At 38.3% G+C, this 24,236-nt stretch overlaps 1 protein-coding gene across 2 annotated transcripts in view; it reads left to right on the plus strand.

Moving 5' to 3' along the window:
- The window catches only part of LOC137166957 (spindle assembly abnormal protein 6 homolog), a 34,043-nt gene continuing 9,807 nt past the window's right edge, over positions 1-24,236 (plus strand). The window contains exons 1-13 of one of the 2 annotated variants that reach the window (XM_067568882.1): positions 1-65; positions 7,545-7,605; positions 8,129-8,208; positions 9,079-9,183; positions 10,897-11,068; positions 12,402-12,479; positions 12,622-12,741; positions 13,309-13,500; positions 19,329-19,523; positions 20,345-20,434; positions 20,524-20,703; positions 21,057-21,138; positions 22,055-22,179. In XM_067568882.1, the coding sequence (XP_067424983.1) occupies positions 1-65; positions 7,545-7,605; positions 8,129-8,208; positions 9,079-9,183; positions 10,897-11,068; positions 12,402-12,479; positions 12,622-12,741; positions 13,309-13,500; positions 19,329-19,523; positions 20,345-20,434; positions 20,524-20,703; positions 21,057-21,138; positions 22,055-22,179 (1,545 nt within the window). Of the gene's footprint in view, positions 66-889; positions 948-7,544; positions 7,606-8,128; positions 8,292-9,078; positions 9,184-10,896; positions 11,069-12,401; positions 12,480-12,621; positions 12,742-13,308; positions 13,501-19,328; positions 19,524-20,344; positions 20,435-20,523; positions 20,704-21,056; positions 21,139-22,054; positions 22,180-24,236 lie in introns of those variants that run through there. The other variant, XM_067568883.1, reaches the window with a different exon arrangement.

The following is a 24,236-nucleotide window of genomic DNA, read 5'->3' on the forward strand; positions in this document are numbered from 1 at the left end:
ATGGCAGAGCAGCTCTTCTGCAAGGCGGTGTCCGCTGTGCTCAGCTGCGCGGGCTGCGAGGAGAGGTGAGTAGCGCCGTCTCCTCCCGGCCTGCCCTGTTCATGCGGGGGATCGCAGTGTCCAGGTAGCCCGGGCTGCCCCCTCCCTGCCGCCCCTCCCGTGTCGTTCTTCTCTTTTGTGGCCAGGCAGAGCAGGGGTGAGCGCTGGCAAAGGTGTGCTGTGCGCTGAGAGTCAAAGGGAAAGCTTTCCAAAGCGCCCAAAGGGTTTAGGAGCACAGGGTCCACGAACGTTCAGTGGAAACCTGCCCCCAAGTCACTTGCCTTTTGTCTTCAGAAACGTTGGGTTAGGCCAGGAGCGGCCAGACTTACTGACTCCCCATGGCCCCACGCTGGGCGGAATCCTCTAGCCCAGAGGTTCTCAAACTTTTTTGCTGGGACCCCCTTTAAGAAGTATTTCAGGCTGTGATGACCCCCCCCCCATGCCATCCTTACTGGCATGCATGGCTGATAGTTGTGCCCCCCCCCCAATAACCTCATGACTCCCAGTTTGAGAACCTCTGCTCTAGCCCCACTGCCCTGCTGTAGGGTTAAAGCTCCCAGTTCCCTCCTTCAGCACCCCAGTCTGGTAGGTGGAGAATTGGGGGGGGGGTATAGGGAGCTCTGCAAGCTGCACTTGAACTGTAAGAGCGCTGCATGTGGCTCATGAGACAGTTTGGCCACTCCTGGGTTAGGCAGTGCTGCTAATTGGAGCCAGATGTGTGGCAGCTGCAGCCTCCCGTCTCCTCCTCCCCCAAACTCCGAACACTTCACTTGTAGCATTAAAACACACACCTGCCTCCCTCTTCTAATAAAGCACTAGCATTGTAAATATATTTGCACAAGATGTTGGTGCCTTAAAGCCTTGTGACAAACTAATTCAATAGTTTCAGCTGTAAACATTCAGGACTTGTGAGTTTGGGTTAAAAACGATTTTTGTTTTTAAATGGTAAATTTTGCATTCTTTTTATCTGCTGTTTGTGTTTTTTGAGCCTGTAGGGGAGTCCCACTTCAAGTCTTCTCCATACCACGAGGGCTAGAAACTTAATTGTTTTTAAAAATTGAAAGCTGAGATTTTCATGTAACCCCATGAGCCTGGGTGTCGGGGCTATAAAGCCTTCGTGGTCAGTATTTTGCATATTACATGCAGAATGTGCTGGTATAGTCGTTCAAAGTGGCTTAGAGTGAAACAGTATTTGCAGGTCTTTGGAATTAACTGTCTATCTTTTTTTCTTTTCTACCTTCTTGTAACATGATGGACCTGATAAGTGGACTAGATGTGTCACTAAGTGAACTGCCTTTTCATGTTTAACTATCACACTCTCTATGAAACATCCCAAAGAGCAACTAACAATCTATATTCTGGGATTGTTTCACCAGCCACTAAAACACCGCTACAGTTGGGATGAAATTTAGCAGGCAGAAATTTAACAGTTGGAATGAATTTACTAGACAGTGGGATGTACTGCTAAGAACAGAAAGTGAAGAATAATGTATGTAGTTGAATCTACAAGAGGAATTTTAGACAAGCAGAATGACTGAAGTTGGAGTAGTCTGAGGCCACTCATCAGGCTTAACATCTTTACACTTGCAAAGGTGTCATGGGAACTTTATTTTGCACATATGGCCGGGTTTGGTAAGTTTTATCTAAAAGATGGTGTCTGCAGCTCTCAATACTCCCTATCACTATGTTGGGTCATTCATCACCATCATTAGTTCGCCTAGACAGCAAAGGTCTGTTGTGACAATCTCCTATGGCGCGTGCCATATTGGATCGTATATCCCTAAATACTTCACCACCTTGTTGGGGGGGAAGGAAGCAGAGTGACTGCAGCCATTTTCCTAACTATTAGTACTTCGCCTTCAGCTATATAGCCGCCATTGACCTGAAGGGTTCATCTGCCGCAGGTAATGAAGATTCCGCTGCTGCCCAGTTTTTACCAGACTGTTTCAGGGTTCATGACAGGCCCTCATGGCTATCGTAATGGCTAAGGGGAACAGGCCCCACCATACTTTGCCCTGCCAAGCAATCCCCTACTTTGATCGTTGTCCACTCCCCATGAGCTAGGATGTGAGGTTGGACTTTTGGGGAGTACTATGTTGGGTCCTGGTTAGTATTAAATCAGTGGGAGGAGTGTCACCTTCTGCAAGAACCATAGTTCATGACTCAGAATTTAATTATTCCATGTAAGTCTCCCATCTGAATGCTGATTTGGGAGAACTGAGCAGATATTCCTACATGGAGAGAGAGAACTGGACTGAAATCACATCTTAAGTCACAAGTGTTAATTATCTTAGATTATTCCTAGTTTCCATTTGTTTAGATTACAAATGCACCACATAAATAAGCATGGCTTACGCACTGCCAAAGAGCAGCCTAGAAGGAGGAAGTGAAAAATGTAAGAATCTTACTCGCATGACATTCATCTTGTGTCCTCTGTTTGTTGTTTTCCTGACTATGCTACTTTGTTTGGTATTTGCCAATCGCAGCATTGTCTTAATATTGTCTTATAAACTTTAAGATTTCTTTGATAAATATCATTCATTTAGACAGAATGACGTGGTAAGGAAATGCTGCAACCAGATTATTGATGTAACTGTCCTGATGCATCTTGTAGGAATGTTTCAGGCCTGGATTGCGGTGCACCATGGCATTGCTGTGTGAGAGAGTTTGTGTTGCTCTTGCTTGCCATGCAATCAAGGTTGTTGTTTGTTGGAAGCACTTGAGTGGCAAGTTTTAGCACAGTGTCTGCTCTCCTCCCATGAATTCAGGGAAAGTGCTCTGGTGGGAAGCCCTGAACCCCACAGAAGCATCATCTTTGTTATCATCTTGGACTTAGAAGGTATGTGGTAAATGTTTACAGCCATATATGTGAGAGAAAAAGACCCATGGGGAGAGCTAGCAGGGCAGTAAGAGCCTGGAAAGATTACTGGGGAAGGTGTATACTTGAGTGTATCTACACTGCAATAAAACCATGGCTGGCCTGTGTCAGCTGACTCAAGCTCATGGAGCTCAGGCTGTGAGACCATAAAATTGCAGTGTAGATGTTCCAGCTCCTTTGGGGTGCCAGAGCCTGGAGGTTTACACTGCAATTTTGTAGCCCTGTAGCTGGAGCCCTGTGAGCTTGAGTCAGCTGACATGGGCCAGTCAGGGGTGTTTTATTGCAGTGTAGACATACCCTTGGATGTTACAGCTTTGTGTCCTGGCACTGTAAGAAAATATCATACACAGTGTTAGTGTTGGCTTAATAAAACAGATCTTGGACATGACTAAAATCCAAGTTGAAATTACCTCAATACTGTCAGATTGATAGATAAAAATCACTCGAGGGAGGGAGAGTATAATGTAGAAAGAAATAGCTGAGGACACTAATTGGGTGTCTCAGAATATTAGAAGTAGGATATCGAGGCATTTTAGGCTGTCAGATAGCTATTTGGGCTATATGAAATGAGTTGAGTGAGCAATTGTCCACATCAAAGCCACCACCATAGTTACCATTGGTGGTTGCTTTGTTGGTAATCTCAGAATAGAAGCCAAGCATGGAAAGCCAGGATTGAGTCACATCAGTGGGGTAGTTCAAACACTCCACACTGTTTCTTCCTGAGCTATATGTGTTTTGTGTTTAAAGAGATGAGACTGGATTCCAGGCTGTTTTCTGGTACCGTATGAGTATTATGCTTCCCACTCCCCACAACACCATTTTTTTCCAAAATGCAATTTTTAGTTTAAAGATCTTTCTTAACCATACATTTCTCCCCCTCCTCCTCCCATTAGCAATAATTTGTAGGTAAGCTACAAAAAAAACAAACAACAAACAACAAACAACAAAAAACAAACAAACAAACAAAAAAAAACCCCACACCTCTGGCTAATAGTTGTCTTAGCAATCATGACTTGGAGTAGGATTCCTGTATGCCTCATTACGCTGGCTTGATTAGGAGTGGTTGATGTGTTTTTGTTTAATTTTGGGAGCAACTTCTCATCAAACTGAGAGAATAGTAAATTGGCAAATGTTTTTTTTTTTAAATTTCCCCTATTTTGACTGTCTCTAGATTTGAGCCTTGGTGCTCTGCTCAGACAAACTTTATGGGAAGGAACCATTGATGTGTACTCTCACATCAAATGTAAGCATAATCTTGAAGACCAAATCACACAGTAGGTTAATTTTTTTTAAATCTACCAGCTTTCTCAAAGTATATCTCATGAAGATAGTTTTATTCTCTAAACATATGAGAAACAAATTGACGTCATTTTAGTTTTCCAGGGAAAAATGTTGGCTAACATTTCAGGTTATTCTGCAAGGGTGGTGAGAGTACATGGATGTGCAGATGTACATTCTATAGTAGCTCTGTTCACCTTACTGAACTGAAGTGTTTGTGAGTGTGCTAAATGTATTAATAAACTATTTGTAGTTTAAGTGTTGTAGCTGTGCACATCAGCGTTCCCAACTATATAATAATTTGAATAATACTGGGTCTGATCTTGAGACAAGAACCTGTCAACCCTCAAAATGATAACTGAGGATTCTTAAGTAATCAATATAATCTATAGATCAGGCTACAATGGAAAGGGTTAATAGTTTACCCGAGCAGGAGAAGAGACACGCAGCTTATATCTTCACTCAGTTCCAAAACTGGTAGCTCTATTTTGCCCATGTTTATACTTCACTTGTTTACAACAGAGTGATTTTACTGTATTACCACATACCTTGCATCCCTTTTTTATCTAGTTTTCTACATATTTTGGAGGTCACACAGATATCTATATCAATTATCCCTAAAAGATAACCAACTGCTTCTAGCATACTATTTATATTTGACAATACTTCTGACAAGTTTTGCATATGCAAACAGAGGTTACATACAGTTTACTTGCTAATAAGTGTCCACTTAGCATGAGTACAAAACATTCTGGAAAATACATCATATTTATACAGCTTAGCATGCTTACAAAACTTTCTGGGAAATATATGATGTTCTCCAACAGCAGAACCACCTTGTCTAAAGAAATAGAGGAGTTCTTGAGGCTTTGCCTCCAACGGATAACTGAAACATTCTGACTTCTTCAGTCCAAAGCTGAGGCTGTTGGTTCTGAAATGTAACCATCTGTATATGCAGCTTTGAGGAATTTATGGTGCAATTGTAGAAAGGCAGGGGGACCACATTATTCTAATTGCAATAGTGTAATTGAATATAGGATGTAACTTAACTTACAGAATAAACAGTTTACTGTGGCAACAGTACCATTATTTTTTCTTGAAAGCTTTATTAAAAATAATTAAACTGTTCAGTCTTTCCTGCATCACTTTGTACTCACTGTATTTGCTCCTTTAGCTCTGTCTGACTTAGATTAAGATGATCTGTCCTTGTGGCCTCATTGATGTCACCGGTCTGGAGCCTTTCAAATCTTCCATGTAGAAGAGTTCCAGAGGGGTAGCTGTGTTAGTCTGTATATAGCAAAAACAACAGGAGTTCTGTGGCACTTTAAAGACTAATACATTTAATTTTAGCAGGCATAAGCTTTCGTGAGGCTCAGCTCACTTCGTCAGATGCAGAGGTAGAAATGAGAAACATAGGATCATCATATACATATACAAGTGCAAAGAGAACAATGGGGGAAGTGGATGAAAGCTGGGTACTTGAGGTCTAATGACAGTCATTGAGTAGGAGGTGAGAATGGGTGAGCAAAGCAATTTACCTCTTGTAATGAGAGAGCCATTCCAAATCTCTGTTTAAACCCAGTTTGAATGTGTCAAGTTTGCAGATCATTTCTAACTCAGCAGTTTCTCTTTGAAGTCTGTTTTTGGAGTTTTTTTGGAGAAGTACAGCAACTTTCAGGTCAGTGACAGTGTGCCCTGAGAGATTAAAGTGTTCTCCCACTGGTTTATGGATGTTGTTATTTTTTATGTCTGATTTGTGTCCATTTATCCTTTTGCGTAGTGATAGTCCAGTTTGGCCAATGTACATGGCAGAGGGGCATTGCTAGCACATGATGGCATATATTACATTAGTGGATGTACAGGTGAATGAGCCCCTTATGGTGTGATTGATGTGGTTAGGACCAGTGATGTTGTCACTAGAGTTGATGTGTGGGCAGAGCTGACAGCGGGGTTTGTTGCAGGGATAGGTTCCTGGGTTGGATTTTTTTGTAGGATGTATGGTTGCTGGTGAGTATTTGCTTCAGGTTGAGGGGCTGTTTGTAAGCCAGGATGGGTCTGTCGCCCATTGTCTGAGTGAGAGATGGATCATCTGCTAGGATAGGTTGTAGATCTTTAATGATGTGTTAGGGAGATTTTTAGCTGGGAACTGTCGTTGTTTTTCCAAATCTTGTACTCCTGGCTCCTAATTGTCTGTATGCCACTGACTCCTTGAGAACTTTTCATGGGAGTTTACTTTAGCTTTTAATTAACCTTAACTCAGAGCCGACTGATTGCTAAGATTGCAGTTTTCAGAAGAGTTCTGCTTCTATGTAGGCATCAAAATAACTGGCCAGAAGTTATCACCACATTGGATGCTGAGCTATGTTGAAATGCTATCATTTATTTAGGTGCCTAAATGGGAGCTGACCCCCCAGAAGGTGCTGAGCTCATCTGAAAACTTGGCGCTCAGTATTGAAAATAGAGGATATAGTTAGTTCTATAATTTTTATTCCTGGTTTAGAGTTCTCCATGTCTCTAAAGGTGAAGTGGCCACAGTTCAGAATCGCCCAGGGAATTTAAGGTCCTATCTATTAGAGCACTGCAGCTGCTGTTTCTGTTGATTGAATAATGGGCAGACCCTTTCCTGTAGACTGGGCTCCCCATTTCCATGTGAGTGTCAATACTCAGTGCTAAGGAAGATTTTATTTTTAAAATAAAATCTTCAACTTCTGAGACTTCATTCCAAGTAATTTTATTAGAAGAATGTACTGATAAAAAGTTGAAACTTTGTTCTGTTTATTTCTGAACTTAAGGAAAAAGTTGTAATGATTGAAGGGTCTTTTCAGTCCATGGACTCGTGACTACAGCACTCACCAGTGTGAAACACCCAAAATGAAAACAAGAAACAGTTAATATTGCGGTACACAGAAGAACAGAATCAGTTAAGAAGCAGAAATCTAGTAGTATTAGGTCAGTATTAGGTCAGAGAATCTGCAGAAACAATACAGAGAATTAAGTTGTGCTGATATCTATGGTTGAAAATAGGGCAATAATTCTGCAAAGACTCACATGCTTAACTCCATGCACTGAAAGATGTCCGTCTACATTAAATATTGAGTAAGTGTTTTGATTACTGAACCTATTGACTGGTTAGGCATTTGCAACTTCTCCAGTCTGAAAACTTCACCCAAACGTTAATAAACTTGTCAGGCCATACACTATTTTATTCTTAGCAGGAATGGAACTTTTTTTTTTTTTTTTAAATACTATGTTACAGTACACTTGTATAAAACATGAGTTCAAATGTTAATCTATACCTTTTTTATGAAATGGCTTTTGTTGAGCATGAGATTCTCTATTTATATCGCAGGAAAGCTGATGTAAGGCTAACTGTTGAAACTTGTACATCATCAAGTCCTATCCATAAGAAGGTATGCTCTGTATTAAAAAATCATATTTTGTATGTCTGCTGTCTTTTGTCTGCTAAAACAGAATGTAAACCTCCTCAGTGTCTTGATGCAGTGACATAAGCAGTATGATGAGCAAAAAAGCCTAAGATTCTATAAATTGCAATGAAAAGTTTTTTGTAAATCTCTGTATAACCATATAATCTTGTGTTGTGTTTATGGATCATACAGAATATTTTTCTGATAATTTAAAATGCACATTGTAGATAAACTTGACTACAACTGTCAATGTGAGACACCACTCAATGATTTATTATGTACCCCCCCCCCCCCAAAAAAAAAAAAAAAAATCTGAACCAAAGGTATGATAAAAGCACCACTTTAGTCACCTTGTACTTTGTATATTAATTGTAGTTCATTTGTCTTTTTTGCAAATGTAAACTCTTTACATGTGTAATATTGTCTTCTGTGTACTTTATGGTGCCAAGCAGCACACTGTTAATGTTCGACAAATAATGTTGATATAATCCTACTCTAACTTTGACAGGAACTTACTGTGCGTATTACAGATGATGCAGATCCGTTATTCTTGTATTCTCTAGCAATTGGAGAGGAAGATTTTCAGAGGTAATTGCTATCATGCTGCTTTTCTTCAAGAAACAATGGAATTTGCTATCATTAACTGTGAAAATTATCTTAAGAACAAATAGGTATTCTCTGTTTCTTACTTAATTTACTGTTACTATAAACCTTTTGCAGTTGATATACCAGCTGCATTGTGTTGTCATTTTAATATAATGTACTTACTGGTATAGGCATCAGCATTTAAGCATTTCTATTCTGAAAGATTTCTTTGTATCATAGGAGTATGAGTATAGGAAATCAAATATCAATCCTTCTTTAAAATCTTGTATTAATAACTAATGTAGAACTTCAGTTAACATAGTAAAAAGTTGTCCTTATTAAATATGCTACCTAATGGAATGAATGAAGTTCTTTAAATGTTCTATTTTATGCTATTGAAAATTAATTTTGTGAACTTTGAATTGTGTTCATGTAGTCTATGAAATTCTTGTGCATGTGGTATTGCTGTGTTGAGAGTGCTCAAGGTGAATATCTGGTGGCTTTTTACATAAGGGTCAGAGTTGGTATTAAAAAGAAATCAGATACTTTTCTCTTAGTTCCTACAAATAGTTTATCCTTGTGGTGTGTTGTCAAAGATATGGCTGTCTCATTTACTATCCAGATCCTACTTTAATAGTAGGGAAGAAACTGAAACCTCCCAATAAGAGTTTACAGAGGAAAAAGTGCCCAACTAAGGGAAATGGCTAATGACCAAAAAAAAAAAAAAAGTTATATTTGAATAATAGAGCACTACCACAAAGATACCATTTAGGAAAGCTAATATGTTTTATAGACTTACAGTGTTTCTGAATAAAGATTGTTTTCCCTTGACTGTTATCCTTTACCATTGACAGCCTTTTGTTTCCTTTGCAGTTTAAAGAGCCAACAAGGACTGCTTGTAGATTTTTCAGCTTTTCCTCAGAAATTCATTGATTTGTTAGAACAATGCCTTTTGGAACAAGGAAAACAAGTGCCTCGGTAAGGGCAGTTTAATTATTTTGGTAGAATCCTTATCAGAAAGGAGCATCCAATAAATGGAAATTCTTACCTGAGGGAGCATTTCAGTGTGGCCCCTGCAGTTGGTTGTACTGTATATGGGTGCTTGGATATGGTGGTGATGAGTAATGGCTTTACAAGTGCCATAGATAGGGGTAACCAGGGGAGCTGTTCATGTGGCTTTGTATATGCAAAGTTCCTTAACTCTGCTAAAAATATGGGAGAGGAAGACTACTTCACTGTCCTACTGGTAATTTAAAAACTAAAATTCTCTTTCCTTGTCAATACCAGCATTCTCCCCATCACGCAGGCCTGCAATGTGAGTGTTGACTTGATTCCTCGCCTCACACATTCAGGCCATATCCAAATCTTGCCACTTCTTCCTCTTGGTCAAATCTTTCATTCAGGCTCTCACTGTATCCCACTTTGCTTACTGCAAAAACTTCCTCTCTGGTCTTTGTGAAATCCACATTGCCTCTGTCTGCTCCCTACAAAATATTGCAGCTAAGGCCATTTTCACTGCTGCTTGTTTTGATCATGTTATTGTCCACTTTGAACCCCTCCACTTTCTCTCCAGTCACTATTACATCAAATTAATGCACTTTGTTACCACCTTCAAAGCTCTACATAACTCTGCCCTCCCTTACTTATTATCTGAGTTTGTGTTACCCACCGTCCTTGATTACCTTTTCTCAGCTTCGTGCGTAAGCATCTAGGGATATGTCTACACTGCAATCAGGCGGTATGATTGTAGCATCAAAGCTAGCTCGACTAACAGTAGCAATGACGGCATGGCAGCACAGGCAGCTGCATGAGTAGTCCTGCCTGCCCATGTCCCTGGGAGATTACTCGAGTAGCTACTGCCTGGGCTGCCACTGCTTCATTGCTTTTGTTACTTGATCTAGCTTTGATGCTGTAATCACATTTCTCAGTTGCACTGTAGACATGCCCTGTGTGCCATATTTCATGCTGCCCTTGAGCATTGTATCCTGGAACAGATGTTTGGTGAGTGTCTGTCCTGGCCTTTACAAATGCATTAGCTCTCTTGAGTTAACTGTGAAAAAGAACTGTGGTATAGATCAGGCCTAAAGGTTTTTAGTTTTCATACGTGCTAGCAACTCGAGGTAAACACAAAGGGAGAACTTATGGTTTGCCTTGAACCTGCTAGCACCTGTTAAAACTATAATTGTCTTCACTGGGATTTTACTTTGTGGTATCTTGTTTTAGCGAACACATAACACACCCTTTTTCTTAGTGAAGGCAAGTCCAGAGGGGCTTCAACGTGGCACCTAGTGCTATTATAATTGTGTTAACTGTGTACGCTAGATGTTAAGTGGTGGTTCAAATCATGTTAGCTAACTCAGTTTAGCAAAAACCCACTTTTTCCATCGATCATGCAGATAGTCCAACTTTGTACTTCTTGCTCTGTGACTAGTGCAGCATATTTAGGTCCTGTCTGTACTGGAGAAAACTGGGTCTGAAACTCATTTGAAAACACAGTTTAAAAATGGCTTTCTCAATACAGATTTAAACATAATTTGTCTGCCTGTGTAGACAGTCAGCATTCTCAGATGTCTGTGTATCTGTAAAATAATGGTGAGAGAAGCTCTTGGAGTCAATGAAGTTTAAATGGTTATAACCTTTTTGATTCAGGAGATTATTTTTAATACTTGCCTTTTGTTGGTGTGTTTGTAGGTTTTTAATTCAACTTGTAACATCTTCTACTGCATTGGACTGCATGCCTGCATGTTTAAATATAGTGGAAACCAATTCATTCAAACATCTTACTCACTTGTCTCTAAAGCTTTTGGCAGGAAGTGACAGTGACATCAAGAAATATCTTGCCATCTGCATTAAAAATTTAAAGGTTTGCTTTAAGTCTTTCTTTTATTAGGAAATAACACAAGTGCTATCAACTAATACCTTAATAGGTCAGATAGAACAAGCTAAGCCTTGAACCTTGGTATCTATGAAGGTCCATCCTCCCCGGTGGAACCCTATTGACTTGAATGAGTCTCCCTATGGGGGTAATGGTCCACACATGCAAATCCAATTCTAAGATCAAGTCCCAAATGAGAAGGATATTTAAAACGTGTGATTAGTACACTAGCTAGCTTGTGCTGTGTACATTTACCATATGTATAAGCCATAAACCTGATTCTCATCTTATTGGGTGTAACTCCAGTGACTTCAAGAGAGTTGCCCTTGGTTTATTTTTTTACCAGTTTAAATGAAATGAAAATTGGGCACAGTGTCTCAGATGTATGTAAATGCAAGTTTTTTATCTTCTTGTGTACTTGTTAATTTAAGCTTGAAAATAACATGCAGTAACATTTCAGGAAAGTTTCCATTTAATAGGCCTGGCTGGTACAACTAAACTGCAGTGGTTTAAAAAACTATACTGTGAGAGGGGGAAACTAGAGATGCTGAATGCAATGAAGCTGGTTAATTAGTGTTAAACCTCTACTTAGTTTCAAAGTCTTTCCTGGATCTTAAACTAATGAATCTCCCTCAACTCCCTCTGAGGATAATTTGTAGCTAAAGGAAAGTTTGTGCTATGGGAAAGAATTCCCTCCTCTCCAAATCTAGGCTGGCGGAAGTGGGTGCCTTTGCAGATGGTGTATATGCTGTTGGCTTCATAAGGATATTTTTTCCCACTCCTCTGCTATTTTTAAATTTCTAAGTGAAGTGTGAATCCAGTAACATCTGAGTCTAACTTTCAAACAATGATGAACAAGTGGTTTTGAAGTTAGGCAAATTCTTCTTTTCTTTTTAGAAGAAACAGCAGAAGTAAATACCTAAGATCAGCAAATTTGCATGGACGATGAATATTTAAGTGCTTTAGAGATCTTCATTTTTAAATCAAATCTATTATAATATTGTGAGAAAATTTTCTTTCCTACATTCCTGCCTCCCTAGTCATAATTTATTGATTTGTGTTACCTTCATCTTAAGTTATTTATTGGTACAATATTCACTGTGTAGCAAGTCTAATCAAATATATTTTCTTCTTATTTTGCTTGTGGTTTGGAAAAAGGCTTCCTAATTATTGTATACTGAGAGGTACTAATATGTGTGTGGTGGTCATTTCACATAAAGTAAAGTTTCTTTATTATACATAAAGGAAAGATCTTTAATTTCATTGTGGTCTGCTTAACTATTATAATATAGTTTTGTTGGGGTTTGTTGTTTTTGAATAGATGGAAAACAGTATCTTGGAGGATAAGCTACATAGAACAACAGAGGGACTTTCAAAAAGATTAACTGTAACACAGCAGGTAGGAAGAAGCCTTTATTTAAAAAAAAAAAAAAAAGGAAAAAAAAAAAAGCAAACCCTGAAAATGTGGTGCTAAATCTACACCATATTGACTTTAAAATATAACAGCTATACAAACAGAAATCAGCATGTGATATTTTCAGGCTTTGGCAGAAAAAAGTAAGGAACTGGATAAACTGCAAAACGAATGGACATCACAGACCACTTTGTTGACTAACAAATACTCCCAAGAAATCACAGCAGAAAAGGAGAAAGTGCTACAGGTAAGTAGAAATGTATCCATTTGTCTCGGGTAGAGCAGCACCAGAATGGCCTATATATTGAATACTTCATATTTATAGTATAGAGTACTTCCTGGCAATTTGTTGAAGTAAATAGTCCCTCTTGTAATAGCTTCTGTCTAAAAAAGAGATCCAGAGGGGTAGCCACGTTAGTCTATATACAGCAAAAACAACTTGAGCACTTTAAAGACTAACAATTTTAATTTCAGTAGGCATACCAATGGTATCATTTGTATCAACTGCATCTAAGGAAGTGAGCTGAGGCTCACAAAAGCTTATGCCTACTGAAATTAAAATTGTTAGTCTTTAAAGTGCTACAGAACTCAAGTTGTTTTTGCTAAAAAAGAGACTTTTTCCCTGAACTCTACAGTGAAGGGGAAAGGTGTAAATTTTTTAATATTATCTGAAACTCTTGTGAGCCTGGTGTGCATTTTTTTTCTTTCATGGTATTTAACTGAATTTTAAATTAACATATTTGTATGTAAAATCATATGTTTGTGTACTGCATATATGCATGACTTCACTAATATCCTTGTCTTTCTGCTTAAGGTTCAAGCACAGTACCAGCTTCAGCATGAACAGCAAAAGAAAGAGATGGAAGCAACTTGCAACAAAAATGTACATCACTTAGAAACCAGGGTATCTGAATTAGAAACTGTTAATAAGGATCTTACAGAGAGAAAATACAAGTTTGAATCTTCTATAAGGGAACTGAAATCCAAACTTTCAGGACTCGAAGAGGTATAGTAAAACTAGCATAAAAATGGTATACTTACTGGAGAATTAAAAGGTGTGTTAATGGTAATATTTTTACCTTTAAAAACTGATACACTTAATGAATTCTGGTAAATTGAAAAGACTTTTTGGGCCAAATATTTAGCTGATGTAAATCGGCATAGCTCTGCTTTAGTCAGTGGAGCTCTGCCGGTTTACACTAGCTAAGGATCTGGCCCCTTATTTTGATACATTTAGGATGGGATTTTAGGCCTTTGAAAATCCCAAACTTAAGCTATTGTTACAGTGGTTCAAGGAGCTCTACAAGACCTTTGTGTGTATGAGGAGGTGGGGAGAATAAATAATGTGAAATTGCTACAGAAGTAATTGACTGTAAGTACAGCCTGTACTAAAATATTTCCTGCAACCCAAACATTGATGCTGAGTAATTATTGACCCAGTAATGTGTTTGTTTCTGTTAAGCAAATTCCTGCACTCTGGCTCAGGAAAATCTATTTGTATAATCACTGATAATTGTTTCTGAAAACCATACAGCAAGTATCCAAACCCCTCCACTGTAACTGGCTATTGCCTCAGAATGCCTCACCCCTGTACCTGTATCAAATCCATTTGGCTACACACTTACTGCTCTTGCTTCATCTAACCCCAGATATTAAATACAACTTAATTTAAGGAAGAGATCACTCTTAATTAAGGAGGAATGGAGTTAATACATTTGTGAGAACCAAAGGCTAATTAGGGGGAGAGAGCTAGGCTTTTAGGTTGACAGGCTGGTATCTACTCAGGTCCTCAAAGGTTCAATGCTGTATCTTTATAAATTAAAACACTTAAATCAAAGCAAGAGAACATATCACCAAGGCTAATCTATTTTTACTAATATTAAACTAAAAATAAAGCAATACAATAATCAAAAGAAGGTCAAATAAAATAAGCTTCAAACATTTTTATTTCTTAAATGGGATTTAGCTTGATAAAATAATTTTTCTCTGCAATCTATCATGGTGAACATTACAGAAGCCAAGCTGTTTGATTTATAATCCATTTCCAAAAGAGAAAGATTACTGTAAATTGTCTGGTTTGCAAGAATGATACTGCTCATAAATTGTTCAAGCTTAATTTTCGTTTTGCTGATGGATGAATGTTGAGGGACTAATTGTTGGAAAAAAAAAAAAAAACCCTAGCAATCAGCTGTTTTTATAGGATTTGTGTGTCAAGTTTTCCATAAACTGATAACACAGTATCATCCCTAGACTTTCACCTGGATAAGACTATGCCAACTTCCTTAAAATGGTCTCATGTATCTGGATTTTTGATATTTTTCAGGGGTCACTGGTTTACAGTCTCTGTAGTATTTAAAACACTGAGCATTTTAAAAAAATTACTAATTTAAATGGGACTTTTCACAAAATTGATGCTAAACTGAGGATGACATTGTTGCAACCATGACAGTCCCAGGATATTAAAGAGACAAGGTGGGAGAGGTAATATTTTTTCTGGAACCAACTTCTGTTGGTGAGAGACAAGTTTTCCATTTTACACAGTCCTCTTCTTCAGGTCACCTGAAGAAGGTGGGAAGAAAGGGTTAGCCAGCATATAAGAACTGAATTTTAAGAAGAAAGCTTTATAACTGACACTAATATTGTGTTTCACACATTAGATAATTTTGTTTTCTGTATTAAGACATTTAACCAGCTCCAAATTGCAGAGTTGATTGACTTTGTTTAATAATCCCAACTAAAATAATTTTATCACAGACAGGCATGTTCCTAGAATCTCTTTAGAATTATAAGAGCTGATTATTTTGGTATTAAATTTGATGATCTAACCCCAATTCAATTTTGTATTGCCATGTGAGCTATTTCTCTAACACCTTCACTGAAGCATGGAAGAGATGTTGAGATGAAAGGTTGACAATAGGGTCTGAAGCTGTAGGAGTCATGCTTGCCATGTGTATATAAATGAGTAGTTCTAAGGCATTCACTAGCCAGTGAGAGAGTTAATGAGAAGGAAGTGCTCATTCAATAACAATTATAAATCTGAAGATGTTGCCTATTAACTTGGTAATTATCATGGGCCAAAGGATATACTTCAATGACAAAAACCCATGGGAAGGGTACCAAAGGGCAGAAAAAAATCTATTGTTGAGAGAAGGGTCAGGGTTTGCACCCTACAAAATAAGCTGCAATAGCTGCTTGTAGGCTCACCTAATAGAGCAATATCCAGACTCTCAGGGTCAGTGTGTTTCTGACTTTGCATGAAGTGAGGGTTGGTTTGAGGGGAGGTGCTTCTTCAAAGGCTTCATGTAGAGCAGGTTTGCAACACAGTTATGTGAGAAAGGAGATTGTCCCTGAAGTGTACATGAATCTACCCAAGTTGCTTTCTGTCACCAGCTGAGCTGGTCAATGGCCCTTCAACTAACCATTTTGCTGAGGTTTACAAAAAAAAGCTTGAGAAAATATTGTGTTTTTGTAACATAAACAAGAACATTGGGAAAGGCCCTGAAAGAAAGTACACTTCTGTTCAGTGACACATGATTACATTGTTGATAGATAAATTGAAATCGTGTCATTCACAGTGTGCAGTAAGCTGTGAGCATGGCGGACAAGAGTTGGTTAATGTTTTTTGGTGGAAGGGAATGAACAGAAATTAATGTTTTGTGGACCCTGAAAAAATGCTGTGGAAGACCCTGATAGTATCACTACTAACATTGCAAAAGGGAATCCCCTGAGCATGACCAGAATGTCTCTCTGATACCCTGATGCAAAGGGAGATTGTCTCCAGCTGACTTAAAGTTTAATTATAGTTCTTCTCAACAAAATTTTCAGACATGACCTGGCAAACTATTTGGGTGCCCCCTGCAAAGCTAAAGTCGTGAGGGAGGGGAAGACTATTAAACTTCTTTCATGCCTCACAGTACTTGGCAAAAACATTTTAAAAATCTAAACAAAATCTATCCTACTGCTATTTAAAATTAGATTATAAGCTCTTGAGCAGGGCTCAGTCACTGTATTTCTGTCAATTGCCTAGCAAAATTCTGAAATAATACTGAGTCCGGTGCCTGCATGCAGTGTTATCTCTCACGTAACAGTTAGACTGACACTGTTGTTGGGTTAAAGGGATGAGCAGGAAAATTAGATTTTATCTTTATTACTTTTATTGCCCCATTTCTCTGCCATTGTTTCTAGAAATTTCTATTTGAAATGGGCGAGGAAAAAATAGAGGGAAACCTGCCTGTGTGAACACCTTCTCAACAGCTAGCAATGGAATTCTCTTTAAAGGCATGGCCAATATTTTTTACTCTATTCAGCAATTATTTTCTGCATAGTTATAATCTATTCAAATCTAAATTACAAGTCTTTTTGTTACAACATACTTGATCACTAAACCATACACAATAATACAACCTTGATTGTCTACACCTGCTATTCTTTATTACAGTAACAGAGTTTTGTATCATACCATTGTCTTCTAATTACAATGAAAAGTCATTTAAGTTCTGATAATGTGTCCCCAAGATATCTGGTTAATCAAGGGTACTGTAAGATGATGATGATAATTTCAATAGCATAGTTGTGGCCACTTCCACTATCCACTAAGCAGTGATAGTGAAACTTGGAGAACAGCTGCTTCATTGCTGAACAGCAGCACCTATGTTAAATAATATGTCCTTGGAGAGGCTGTGGCCCTCCAGTCTCTAGAGCTCATGAGTAGAGTTGGGCGGGAAATGGTGTTTTCCTGTTCTGTGAAAGTTTCCAAGACTTCAACATTTTTTCTGTTGCACATCAGGACAAAGTTGGGACTTTCCAAATTTTTTGCAAAAATGAGGATGAGTTAGTGAGATTGAGAGAGAGAGAGAGAGAGAGAGAGAGAGAGAGAGACCTACTTCAGAATAGCCTGTAGCCTGAGTGTTAGGGCACTTATGTGGGAGACTGTTCAAGTCCCTTCTCTGTCTGATTTGAAGTGACATGGGATGAAAAACTCTTCTCTGAGTTAGCAAGAGCAGAGACTTCAACCTGGGTCTCCCACATCCCAAATGAATGCCCTAACTACAAGGCCATTGGCTGTTCTGAGGAAGGTTGGTTTGTCTGTCTCCTTTTCCTGCCCCCTTACCTCTCAGCCACTGGGCTATTGGCTGAGGTGGGTTTCTCTGGTTTTTCACTCCCTCTGACCCTTTCCTGCCAAAAATTAGCATTTTCTGATGGGGGGAGGGAAGGGTGTTTAAAAAAAAATTCCTGACTAGCTCAGCTCATAAGACCTGGTTTAGTCTTGCATGATCCAAGATTTGGAGTGCTCCATGCTGTATTGTAGACAAGAATGTGCACAATCAGAAATTAATCACTGTTGTCGTTAAGCCCTGGGACTCTTGAAGATAGGAGGGGGGTCACTAAGGGGAAGAAGATGGCAAGGCCCATTAATTCAAAGAACATAATAATTCTCCTTCCTCTTTGCTGAAATCATTCTTCATCCATTGACAAAGACATTCACTCTCGCCCTCCTACCTATCAACTTCAGCAATCCATGACAGTGTTTGAGGCACCACGTTTTTACCTGCTATTTAATCTAATTCTCTTAATGTGGTTCTATCATTATATACCATTAGTAGTAGACTTTCATTACAGTGAATTGAACAAGATGTTATCTCTTTAGTTATTATGCATGCCATATGTACAATTATTCCACTTCAATTAAATTTTAATTGACCAGAGAGCGAGCGAGAGAGGGAGACTTGTTTGATGTTAGAGGATTTTATTATTTTTTTTCACAAGCATTTGCTTGTACAAGCATGTTGCCCAACCAAAGGCATGTGGCAAGATAGGTGAGAATTATTCTGAAATCAGTATTGAAGAACTTTTTTTATAAGTATATTTTCTATTATGGTAAAAGGAGAATAATAGAAAAGTCACCGTTTTTTTGTGGATAAATCATAGTCAAAGCGCAGTTTTGTTTTGTTTGCTTTTTCTTGCTCTTAACTGTTATGTGCAATTTTGTCTGCCCTCTAGTCTACTTCGATGGTCTCCATTGGCATAATAGCAATATTGGCATATTGCCGGTGTGGCATTTTATTTGACTTTCCTTGTTTAATAGATTTCTACATTTATGTGTTGCTTTTTCACATGGAGATGTTGCAAGTGTTACTTAGTATTGCTCTTGAGGCCAGGCGAAATGGTGCTTTGTAAAGGTTCGCTTAAGGATCTACTAGAGACATTTTGAGTTCTATTATTGTGTAAAATATGATGGAAACAAATTTCACTGTTGACAAATGAAATTGAAATGATAGTAACCATTATTTGCTTCAAACACTGACACCCAGGTGTTCAGTTTCAAAGACAACATCATATAGTTAGGTGAGGATCATGAAATTATTCTTCCATCTTTATTATTAGTGCATCTGTATAATTGTTTTTATTTAATTACTGGTTTTAATTGGCTAGCACCCAAAGCATGCTAGGTGCCATACAAACAAAAAAGAAGACACCGTTCTTGCCTCAGGAAGCTTATAGTCAAAGTGTAAATGTATCACAAAAGTGTAAGGAGGTTTTTGTGAGGCTCCTCACTGAATCACAGTGATTTTCAGAGAAGCTAATGGCCTCATAGGAAAATTTTGGGTAGAGGAGCATAGAAATATGATGATGATGATGCGTCTGTCTAAAGGGCTAATCCCTTAGATACAGCTGACCAAACTCACTATAATTTTTCATCAGTTTTTCATCTACAGATCTCCAGTCCTCACAAAGAACTGCTTAGCTTCTCATCCTAAACTACTTCCATAATGCTTTAATATAAACACTTTTATTGTTTTTCTTCTATTTGTCCCCTGAATCTTCATTTAATAGGAATACCAGAGAGCAAAACAAGAAGTTCTGTCCCTTCGAAGAGAAAATTCAACTCTTGACACAGAATGCCATGAAAAGGAGAAACTACTAAACCAACTAAGAACACGCGTTGCTGTCCTGGAACAAGAAGTGAAGGATAAAGAGCAAGTAGTGATAAGGAGCACAGATGTCTGTGAAAGTTCACAAGAGCACAAGGTTGGCAATAGCAACTCATTTCTTGAAAGATATTCCCTAGAGCTGTAAAACATGTACATCTTGAAGACTTCTTTAAATATTCCTTTTGAAAGTAAACCAATTTTGAAATGTTGTGCTAAAGTGAGGATTATGGTTTTTTTTGTTTTTGTTTTAAAGTCTTATTTTGTCTGGATGTGTATGTGTGTATTCATAAATATAATTCTCTTTTCCAATCTTGACTCTCACCAATTTACAACACAATTTCCTTTAAACTTGGAAAAATTCAACATTGCTATAGTCAAATTGGTTTATTTAATTTTATTTTTTTAAATAAAAATACATTAATGAATTCAGTGCTCATGAAAGAATTGATAGTCTTAGAAACTGAAGACCTATTTACAGCCCAGGCAGCATACATGATTTCCCCATGCTGCCCTGCTCATGTACCTTAATCTTGAGATGGAAGATCTACTCTAAAGTGACCCTTCCTCACCTGGTCTTTCTTGCATGTGCAGTCCTTGGTCTCTCTCGAATTCTGCCAGCAAGGATGACAATTGAGATGGTGGTTTCTGAGAGTGACGCTTCTCCACTAGACCTGGGCTGTCTCAGACTACCAGGACAGCCTTTAGATGATTTTTTTTTAAAACTTTTACCTGTTCTTCTGCACAGCCTGTCAAGGGTTGTCCCTGAACAGGACTAATTTCAGTTGGTGACCTACAAACAAAATGCGCTCTTTCCCCCATGACCAATCCCTGGAGTCTTGCAATCACCAATACCACTACATTTCAGCATTAGATAATGCTGATATTGTCCTGTCATACATTCAAAACGATCTGTTTCAGAAAAAGTTGGAAGAATCTCTGGAGATGAAACAACATCAAATTGGAAAACTTGAAACCACTGTGAAATCTATTTCTGTGGAGCTTCTGAAAGTAAGACACTTACGAGCATTTGTTAAATTTAATCTATGGGTCAGGTTTGTTGTTCACCATGTTGTTTATTTTTTTTGGGTGTGGGGTAGGCTAATGAAATTATCAAAAAGCTCCAGGGAGAGATGAAGAAACTAATGGAAAAGATGAAGTTAAAAAATGCAGTGACAATGCAACAAGAAAAAATATTAGGAGAAAAAGAGCAAGCCCTTCAAAAAGAGAGAATGGAGCTTAATAATGTGAAAAAGGCTCTTCAACAAAAAGAGGAAGAGGTAAAGAGCATAGAATGTCTGTGTATATATGTTGCATGGAAAAGAACAGAGCAGTGCAAATGTTTACCTACAATTTGCAAGCTTTTATCAGAATTTCCTAGAAGGCAGGTTGCAAATTTTTTTTTTTTTTTTTTTTTTTTGTGTGATAACTTAACCTCTCTTGTAAATGTCAGTATCTGTTATTAATATCATAATTATTGTTGTTGGGAAAATGTAGGAATAGAAACATCGTTGGTATTAGTGTTGGTGCAGTTCTTCCTCATCTGGTGACAGTTTTTACTCTTATGTTTCACGTGAAGACTAAATTGCTGTGATTAATTCATTATTTACTATAAATTCATTACTGTTCTTAGGTTTTGAAGTTGCAAGAGCAGCTGGACACCACAGTTCAGAAACTGGAAGAAAGCAAAAAGTTGCTGAAAACTAATGAGAATGGTAAGGAGAGTCAAGGCACCCTTCAGAATGGTAATGTAAACTGTCCAGTAAGGCACAGGTTTTAGTTCAAAACATTTAGTATTCCATGGCATTTTAGTTTTGCTACTTCTCCACTCTTATGAGTTGAAACCAATGTCAAGGCCAAAGTTTGATCTTTAAACTGGAAAAAGTGTGTATTGAATATCTCTGTGTATATCTAGACATGAGTCAAATTCTGATTTGTTAAAATACTGTAAATCTGGTTTAACTCGACTGAAGATCTCCGTCAGTATCTGAGATCAGAATCTGGTACAAAATCTTTACAGTAAGACTAGTACAGTATAGAGCTGTGTGAGAAGGAAACCAAGAGTATTACAATTAATACGACTTACAGATCTGTGCAAAGGCATATTTAAGATACTTGAATAACAACTCTGCCACCCCAACCTCATCTACGACCTAGCTATCAGGAAACAAAGAACATTGATTTCAATGGGAGTAGAAGGTGCTCATCTCCTCACACTATGTGCGCAGCACTGTGGGATCGAGTTCAGTTACATCCCCATTATATGTGGTGGTGATAATCCCTAAAACTTCATTTAATTGACTTCTTTCAACCAACCTGAACTCAGCAGTTGATATTGTAAATCACTTGTGTGCCTGTTTAATATACAATATGATAGATATTGTTGTGACCAAATGCATTTGATTACTATTGGCTTTCTGCTGTATAATTAGTGTAATTCCATTTATTTTGAAATTACCTCGTTTGGCCTTGCTTGCATGTATCCTCAAAGTAATGCAATAATTCATTGTCCTGTCCTTATTGCTCAGTTACTCTAGTATACTTGCCTATATTTCTGTATGAGACAAATCGGAAATCTGTTACATTTTATGTAGAGTTGAATGTTCATTTCATGCATTTTTTTCTTTGTAGTAATATCCTGGCTAAATAAACAACTGAATGAGAATAAAATTGCATCTATGCATGGGGCATCAGATCACGGTGATATGCAATGTGCTGGAAGTGTCACCAATTCAGCAGCCTTGCAGAATGGTTTGGTAAGTATGTGTGCTCTGCTACACTGAACTATGGTTGGGAGAACTTTTTGATTATTGATATTCACAAAACTACAGTAAGTCTCCGATCTGGTCGAAAACTGAACAAAGCCACCCAGTTCTAAACATGCCCATGTCTCGCTCTGGGGTTAGATTCTTGGCCTTGCATGTAGCTGTTTTGCATTGTCTCAGCAGCACAAAGCCACTGTAAAGCTGCTCTGCTGGGGGTAGCTAAGGATGCCTTCTGAGTCACAAAGGGGGTTTGTTGCGGGTTGAGTGGAGCGTACAGTGCTCCTCTTGATTTTTAGTCTCAGCAAATGTAAAGCAATTCTTAAACTGCTCTAACCTATGCTAGGGGCTGTTTTTTGCGCCCCCTTCCTCTCCCCCCCCCCCCCGGCCTCTCCCCCCGCACTTCGGATTGAGGAGCAGAGTGGGCATAAAGCTATTTTCCCACACACCTCTCCTTGTCAGCTGTGCTGAGTATCTATTCCTTGGTGTTCAGGTGAGCATGAGTGATGGTTGAGATCTGACTGGGAACTGAAAACAAAATGTGCAGTGATTGCATCTGAAACTTCCATTTTGAAGGATTCTAGTAGATTGAGAGAGAGAGTTCATACACTTAACCTGAGGGATTTGGCAGAACTGGTTACCCCCTGTCAAAGTAGTCAAAACTACATTGCAGATACACTTTTATGTCCTTTCAATGGACACAGAAGGAAATAATAAATTGGCTGGCCTCCTCTTCATTCAGGAGATCTACTGCCACATAGGTAACATACATTATCCTGTCTGTAGGACTATTGAAGCCAGGACAGAGTTTTCCAGAAAGATGTCAATTGCTAGTCTACATCTGGACAATGGAAACTGTCAGCAGTGCAGAAAATTTAGCGTGCTCTCTTTACACAGTTTCTTCCGAATGTGTTATCACTTCAGAATCAGCAGGAAAAGATATGTAGCCTCTATCCAGTACATACTGGCTCATAATGCAAACAAGAAAGAATTAAGAATTGTAAGTAAAATAGTCAATGGAGAAACATTAAATGAAATCTGAGGTTGCAAAGTGCTTTCTAAATTATACTGAGTAGGGGATTTATGTATATCCAAATGATTCTTGCCTGAAGAAAAGAGTTGTTGTTCAGCAGTTCTGAGGTGTATGACAGATGGCACTAAACTAAAGTTGTGGATGATATTCAAAGCAGAAGAAAAAAAATCTTATGATGATATTGACAGGTGGTACAGAGGTGAAAATGCATCCCAGTGGCTCAGAGAAAAATGCAGCAGTGAAGTAATAGGCTGCTGTACTATGGAAAATTAGACCAGGAGGACGTGTTAAAAGGCAACTATAATTAGCATTTCACTTCTTTCAAGACCATCTGGAAGATGGCTTCGAACAAATGTAAAAAAAGAAAATCAATATGCTTGTTAATTCTAAGGGCTGGCTACCCTTGCTCAGTCTCTGCATCCAACTGACAGATCATTAATGAGTGAGCAGTCCACAACTGAAATAGTAGAGGCACTGTGCTTTGTTAGTTGGATGACATAAGTTTGGCTCGAACTTTAAATTGCCTCAGAAATAACGTGTACATTTAAAAACCATTGTCTTCAGAGTTCAGCTTGAACATAATTTTGAAGTGTATATTTTCTTTAAATTTCTTTAAAATTGTGGCTATTATAAATGCAATACACTAGAGCCAGATTGTATAAAGAATTTGTGTCCAGAAGTAGTCTAGCTGTGTGTAACCACTTCTTGCTAAGAGCTAGCTACTTTAATTTTCAACCCTGACTGTTTCTCGAAGACCCTCAAACCAGTCTCAAATTTCTCCTGTGTATCATTCGTCCACCACTATGTCTCATTGTTCAGAAAAGATATTCCAGCTTACAATTCTAATTAAGGGACATTTTGTTTTGGTTGGCTTGGGTTTTTTAGGTCACAGATTTAAAAAAAAAAATATCTGTGAATGGGAAGACTTCCTCAAATATCATCACCTTAATAAATGTATAACAAAACTTTTTGGGAACTGACCCAGTGATCATCTGTTCTGAAGGTGTTTATTTCCCCA

Source organism: Emydura macquarii, unplaced genomic scaffold (genome assembly GCF_026122565.2).
Source record: "Emydura macquarii macquarii isolate MOO-44397 ecotype Brisbane River unplaced genomic scaffold, CSIRO-AGI_Emac_v2 contig_2897, whole genome shotgun sequence".
NCBI classification, from domain to species: Eukaryota; Metazoa; Chordata; order Testudines; family Chelidae; genus Emydura; species Emydura macquarii.